Here is a 7085-nt window from a genome sequence, read left to right as displayed (position 1 = left end):
AATCGGAATGGTAATCTCTCTAACCAAATGGCTCGTTTCTATTTTCATTCCAGAGCTCAACTCCCTCTGACCAAACATGCCCGTAGAAAACTGCCATTGTTTAATGAAAGCAAACAGCATATTTGGCCAACAAGCACCCGCCACTTGCTCCTAGGTACGGTGCTTGTTTGCAACCAAACCAAAAGCAAATCCCCTCTCACATTTTTAAGTAACCATTAACCTGATATGGAAGCGAAATAAAGATCATATGATGCATAATAAGGTCATTAAACATCAATTTGCTTAAACAACTTCAACTACTTCAGTAATATTAGCTAAAGGCATTGTCATGACTGGGAATATAAAGCGATGTCATCTTGTCCTAAAGTAGCATGACTAATTATTACAATCCACTTCTAAAGAAATTGCATACAAAAGTATAAAAAGTCTCCCTGATATTAAAGCAGCATGAGTGAGAGCGAGAGAGTGAGAGAGAGAGAGAGAGAGAGAGAGAGAGAGAGAGAGACTCTTGGACTTAACCATGGTATTTTTGGAGGAGAGTTAGGGGAGATGGGACCCAAGAGACCAAAAATATCTCCCTAGGGACCGTTGGGTTGGGAAAACTGGACTTTCATAAGGGTGGAGGGGAACTCCACAGCCATATGTGGAGTTCATCCGAAGTTTGGGGCAGGAGGTAGAGCTATATGCCAAAAACAAGCACTAGTTCTTCTCAAACCTGCCTCGACTGGGGGCCGAAACTCTCCTTAGAGCCCAGCCTCATGAATTAATGTATGCAGAAAGCTAATGGCGAAGGAGTACTATTAGTTAAGGCATCTTACCTTTCTCTAGGTAAGGGATGAGATGGTTGGTTGCACTAAATTCTAACATGATTATTGGGTAAGGTTGGTAAGTGACCCATATTGGTGGGTGATAACAACTCACCAGAGTCATGAGGGTGTGTTAATTAGCCCATGCAAGGGCTAACATTATAGAACATGCATGCATGCTCCAGGGCTGGTCTTTGCCCTTGGATTTGGCTAAATTGGCCTCTACATCTAGAGGTATTTAGCAGAGGTTGAAGCAAGATAAGCCAACCTAAGGCTAACAATGGAAGAGACTCGACCATTAGACTTTAAAAAAAAAAATCACCATCTTGGCTCAAGCCCAGCTTGGGCTATGGGGTTAGAAGGGTTCTTGTGCTTGGCTTATGAGGAGCCAAGGTTGGTGACCCTTTTGGTCTTTGAAGATGCCACCCCACCCTGGGGCGTGATGATGCTTTAAGCCCATCCCAGGGCTAAAGCTTAATGAATACTGCCCAATTCGCATCAATGCACCTGAGACTTGGAGAGTTGTTCCCAACTTGAAAGTTTTTTTTTTTAGCCTCTGCGGGACTAAAAAAAGTTGGGTCCTTAAGATGCAAACTTGGGCATGCTTCAGAGATGGAAATATGTACGTGGACAGACAGACACATGAAAGGAGAATGACAAGAGAAAGGAAGTGCAGTGGAGGATGAAAGGAAAAACCATGGTTAAGCCAAGGGTTGCTCCGGTGCCGTCGATGCAGTGAGGGGAGTAGGGATGAGTCTGTAGTGATGAGCTGTTGGAGTTGGCAGAGTTGGAGCTGCGAGAGCCATAGTCATGCCTGTTTTAGAGTAAAAACACACTGTTAAAGATATTAGTACCATATTTAATGGCATAATTAGCTTCAATAAAAATCAGTGGAAGAAACTAAATATCATATCTCTGCAACCCACTCACATAATTTTAAATAACAGAAAATGATTTCCCTAGCATCATCATCTATACATTTCAAAATTGAACAGCGTTGTAACAAGGTCGAAATTGTCATCTAATTCAAACATGATCAATGCTGATGACATTAGAAAATCAAGTAGATAAATGTTTAAAAATATATATAGTTTGAATATATATATATATATATATATATATATATATATATATATATATATATTTGTGCTATAGAACAGGAAATCAAATAAAATTAACGTTCAGTGTGATCCAGTCTATCTAAAAGCATGCAAACATAAAACAAAAGAATGTTCAGTAATGTACTTGTTCTTAATCAGCATGCACATAATTCATCACCCAGGTTAAGCTTCAAAGACCACTGTTATTCAAATAGTTAGCAAAGTATATAGGAAAAAACATGATTCGATTTTGATTATCTAGCCATCACATTGCTTATAGCTTACATTGTTAATTCTTGTAGATAGTTGGCTGATAATAATGCTCGGAAAATAAGACTTGTAATCACATTAAAAATTATTTGGATGTGATCTAAATTGTTCCATGAGGTGGGAGAATGACTAAGAAAAACATACTCAAGTAACATGAGATTGTGAAGTAACCTGCTTGAGCCGTGGGACTTGGTGCAAGGGACAAGGGCCCTCCATAGTGCTGCCCTGAGAACCCCGTCACTCCGGCCGTTGCGGTCGCTGCAGAGTACTGCAACATCTGTGGGTACTGCAAACCAAAGCCCTGACCATGAGCGTAGGCTGCGGCGCCTCCCCCCTGACTAAGCTCGAAGTATGGGTAGAAAGCAGTGGTTCCATTCACCAGCCCAGTTGTTGCTCCTCCATACAATGGATACTGAGCAGTTGCCCCTCCATACACATTGTAATAGCTCTGGTAATCACACTAGAAGAATTGTTAGTATAAAGCTTTGCTGCATTGTAGTCATGAATGTAGCATGGGCCAAGTTGTAGTAGGGGTTTGGGGTACAAGCCTTGCATTGGGATATATGAAGACTACATTTGAATGGATGTGGAGAAGTTTCCAAAGGGCATTCAATTATATTTACCATATAGGAGTGATCTATGAGTAGTGCCTTTAGGAGAATGGGTTTGTAAGGATCCGTACGGATGTATATTTGGTCCCACATCGGCTACGTACTGGATAGATTTTGGATATAGGACCAAGAAACTCAAATAATATTTTTATTTGGCTAGCTTTTTTGGATAGATTAGGACAGAGTTTGTGAATTGGAGCTCTATTCGTGAATAACGGAGGACAAGAGAAGACAGGTGAGCCATCAATATTGGGAGACTAGTAGAAGAAACGCCAAAAGTCCAACTAAAGTTGTTCAATAACTGAGGCATGTTTGATATGCTTGCAAAGTATGGAAGAAGAAACATATCACATGGAAAAAGTTAAAAGGTACTTCTGTGGATCCTACAATAAAACTCTACACAGTGGCTTATTGAAAACGGTGCACAATTTCATCAAAGTAGAGTCACTAAAGCTTCTCTAGGGGAAATATGTTTCTCTATGGTTATTGTTGGTGAGTTTCACTGCAAGATAGGGAAGCAAAAGGTCCCACCTAACATAAACACACATTGGGAAGTGTTATCCATTGGAAAAACTTTACAAAGGTGTCGCGGTTATTACGTAAAATTTAGTTCTCTTACTCAACTATTTGAGTGATTAGGAGAAAAAGTTAAAGTTATATATATATATATATATATATATATATATATTGAGCAGGTAGTGAAGCAGTCAGATCTCCCAACCATGAAGGATGATGAGAGAGAAAGAGGGGGGATCTATTTCTTTTACTTTGGAGATCATAGTTGTGGTCCTCACACTTCCTAACGAGTAGAAAAGTTTTGTTAGAATAGCATTGTGCATTTGAATACCTAGACAATATTAACAACACTTGGTGCATGACACGAAGCTAATGCTAGCTAGTTAATTTTAGGAGGGATTGCCTTCACAGTACTCTTCTTGGCCAGGATGAACATGGCCGGCCAACACTCTGCGCTCACAGCTGGTGCAATATAAATAATGTTGTTGACGTGCTAACCTATCGTACAAGAAATAAAAATGTTTAAACAACAGAGGCTTCGTATATGGAAGAGGGAAAGAGACATCGTTTAATTTGGCCTCACGTCTGAAAGTTTCTCAGAAATTGTCTGCGCTTCTCATTGGAAAAAAAACAAAAACCATAGCATAGTTCTGAAAAGGATATATATAATAGAGTCATGGAGACGAAGCTTCTTCGTATCTATATGTTTGATAAAAAATATATTTATATGAGTGCGGAAACGGGGAAGTGGGACATACCGTTGGATAAGTGTACTCGGAGGAATATGGAGAATACCTGAAATTTTGCAGGGAAAAAAACACGAAAGATTAGAAATACATACGCTTGGCAGTTAATGTGCATGCATGGCATCAAATACATGCATGCACATCGATGTGAGGGGAAATAAAAGGGATCCATGATCATGTATCATGTGTGCGAAGTCTTGGTTGTGCGTGTGAGAGATAGAGAGATAGAGAGGGAGGGAGGGAGGGAGAGGGAGAGGGAATGGGGGGGTCATGGAACCCATACATAAAATATCAACTTTGATAAGAGGATGGAAAAAAGAAGCATGTGCAGTGAACAGTATTATCCTCTCTTTTTTCCAGAAGTAATGAAGCTGAAGTGAGACACTTCTCCCAAAATATTATTAATCAAGAAAAATACTGTGGAGTGAAGTTAATGTGTTATCATCCATGCCATAACACTGTGCTTGATGCAATGCATCCATCCATGCATTATCAATGCCATTCTCTCTCTCTCTCTCTCTCTCTCTCTCTCTGTGTGTGTGTGTGTGTGTGTGTGTGTGCGTGAGAGAGAGAGAGAGAAGAAATGAAAGTAGAGAAAAAGATGGCAATGTGAGAGTCAAATGGATGCAACTATGCACATTCATGTGTCAGCTTTAGTAAGAGAATGAAAAAGAGGAGCATGTGGAGTGAATGGGATGCCATCTATACTATACATTCATGATACATCCATCACTCGACGCAATGCATGAAATGCTACCATGATCTATATGTGTAAATGAGAGAGAGAGAGAGAGAGAGAGAGAGAGAGAGAGAGAGCGAGGGAGTGCACCATGCATGCATGATCATATGCCATGCATGCATGATCATATGCCATGCATGGGGCTAACTTTTGAGGGTCCAAGTGTTGGTGCACGTGCCTTTCATCTGACACTCGTTATATATGTAAGCTTCTTTACAGCTGCCCTTACCCATAGACATTATAAGGAATCCCTTGTTGGATAGCATAATGAGGGAAGGTGGCAGGCGATGGAAAAGCTGTTCCCATCCCACCTTGAAGCTGGCCTGCTTGAAAAGATTTCATTGCCCTAAAGCTTCTGTTTCCACCTGCAAGATAATATAACAATTACCACTAGGAGCAGCAAATTTTATTAACATAAGCATAGTAACCATGGTAACTTTCTATTTTATGGGCAAGAATCCATGAACAGACTAACCGTGTCATGACAGTCTTAGTACCTGCACCAATTAAGAAGTGGTGAGTACACTATTATGCAGAAAAAAAGAAAACATACACCATGTACTACCACTTGCAGTTTTAGCTATATTTTACTGACTAAAAAGAACGACTTCCTAGGTGTTATAACTAACTTGCACTTTTTCTCGAAAGGAATGGCATTCTTTTTGAGACCACTGTTCCATAATCATATCATCCTAGGCTTGTCTTCTGATGTTTCCTCAAGTTTCCAAACTTTTTACCCATTATCTTTACCAAAACAAATGAGATATTACTTGGAGATTTGCCAGCCCGTTGTGTCTTTCGGAGCATTCAAGCATTAGAGCTTTGATGCCGGATCCGATGTAATTGTAGTGATCCTTAAAACAATGGATAATTGATCAGCATTCTATGGATCCCATCCAAGTAATATTATTCTCTTACGGCAGAAGGATAGAATAAAGTAGTATGTGAAGAATGAAGTAAAACTCCTATTATTTCTATTGTTAAAGATGAGAAATGTTACTCCCAGCGCCATGGGATCTCAACCAAGCTGTAGATAGTCATCATTCAATATAGCAAAGAGGCAAACAAATATAAATGCTGCAGATGAGACCCTGAGAAGTTTGAATGACATCCAAAAAAACAACCAGGCAAAACACAAAAAGGAGTATATGTCAATAATAACTATTTACCATGGAGAGGTGTTGTTGGTCTAGATCTCTGAACCCCAAGAGAAGCAAGGTTACAGTTAGCCCTCCTTCCATCGATCACTGGTGCTGGATCTACGCAAGCCCGCATCGCAGCCTCCGGCTCTCGAAATGTGACCTAATTTATAAGATGTTTAGGACAGAGAAAGAAAGAGTGAGATCAACCAATTCCTCCTCTCTTAATATCTCAAACACGGAATACAGTGAAAAATAATTAAATTTTACAGAAAAGTTCGAACTGTTATTAATTGATAAGCATAGATCCTGATTCCATGATGCACAAACCCCACCAACATCCTGCTTTGGTTCATATATACCTTGATATTTTGAAAAGACATCAGGCTAGGTAGATCAGAATAATAGAATCATAACCCAATTGCGGAAATAAACCAAGGAAGAATGATAATATGCGCATATAGTAAGGCTACATATGATCCATGCACCTAGGAAAAAATAATGAAAGGAGAGAACCAAAAAAAGGGAGATAAGAACTCACAAATCCATAGCCTTTGGATCTTCCAGTATTCTTATCAGTGATGACCACAGCCTCTAGGATCTCTCCAAACGGCTCAAAATATTTCCTCATGGTCTCTCTTTGGGTCTCCCAAGCCAGCCCCCCAACAAAGATCTTGGTGTAAGTGGTGTCTCCAAATTGGCCTGCCATGTTTGGTGGATTCATCTTCCCCTCCCAAGATCCTTCTCTTCTCCCTCTTATCTCCCCCACCACCCTCCTCTCTCCTTCTCCAATCCCAACTCTAAAGTTAATAGCTATTTGGTGATCAGGAGGCCTAGGCAACAAGTGATCCAGATGATGATAAGAAAAAAATCCAACCAAATATATAGAGAGTTTGCCAAAGCTTTTTCTCTGGATAGAGAGAGAGATGGAGAGAGAGGAGGGGGAGGGAAGAAAAGCTAAAGGTGGGAAAAGGGAAAGATTACACAGATAGTAGGACCTATTCCATTTTATACTACCCTTAAAACACTGCTGGTGATATTCATCACCTTCGTCCTATGGTCCAAGCATGGTGATAAAATATAATACAGCCCTGGCTGTGGCTGAATTGATCAATATGCCCTCGTCACCTTGAAGAATTTACATTGTTGACGAGAAGC

General features: G+C 40.1%; 1 protein-coding gene across 4 annotated transcripts; it reads right to left on the bottom strand.

Annotated features, from left to right (window-relative positions):
- Positions 1-277: 277 nt before the first annotated feature.
- On the bottom strand, positions 278-7085 carry LOC103711065 (uncharacterized). Of its 4 annotated transcripts, none has more exons than XM_088709918.2 (6): positions 6469-7085; positions 5958-6090; positions 5018-5153; positions 4062-4098; positions 2348-2636; positions 278-1641 (listed from the first exon to the last, which is right to left on the bottom strand). In XM_088709918.2, exons 1-6 carry the CDS (start codon positions 6649-6651, stop codon positions 1508-1510), a joined length of 912 nt encoding a protein of 303 aa, XP_088566044.2. In that variant the 5' UTR covers positions 6652-7085; the 3' UTR covers positions 278-1507. The 4 variants fall into 4 exon arrangements, with proteins under 4 accessions (XP_088566044.2, XP_008795272.4, XP_088566045.2 ...); XM_008797050.6 differs by having other exon boundaries at positions 2348-2624; positions 6469-7052; XM_088709919.2 differs by having other exon boundaries at positions 278-1620; positions 6469-6973.

The sequence above is a fragment of the Phoenix dactylifera genome, chromosome 13 (genome assembly GCF_051530095.1).
Source record: "Phoenix dactylifera cultivar Ajwa chromosome 13, Ajwa_hap1_PhDact_Kaust_v1.1, whole genome shotgun sequence".
Taxonomy (NCBI): domain Eukaryota; kingdom Viridiplantae; phylum Streptophyta; class Magnoliopsida; order Arecales; family Arecaceae; genus Phoenix; species Phoenix dactylifera.
Note: the sequence above shows the minus strand (reverse complement) of the source record. Positions and strands in the feature narration are given on the sequence as shown.

What these genes read in the sequence shown, in the direction of transcription:
- LOC103711065 (XM_088709918.2), bottom strand. Translation starts at nt 6,651, where the DNA reads ATGAATCCACCAAACATGGCAGGCCAATTTGGAGACACCACTTACACC. An exon ending in ATTCCTTATAATGTCTATGG is followed by an intron (nt 4,099 to 5,017) that starts GTAAGGGCAGCT and finishes GCAAAATTTCAG; the next exon opens with GTATTCTCCATATTCCTCCG. An exon ending in CCGAGTACACTTATCCAACG is followed by an intron (nt 2,637 to 4,061) that starts GTATGTCCCACT and finishes CAATTCTTCTAG; the next exon opens with TGTGATTACCAGAGCTATTA.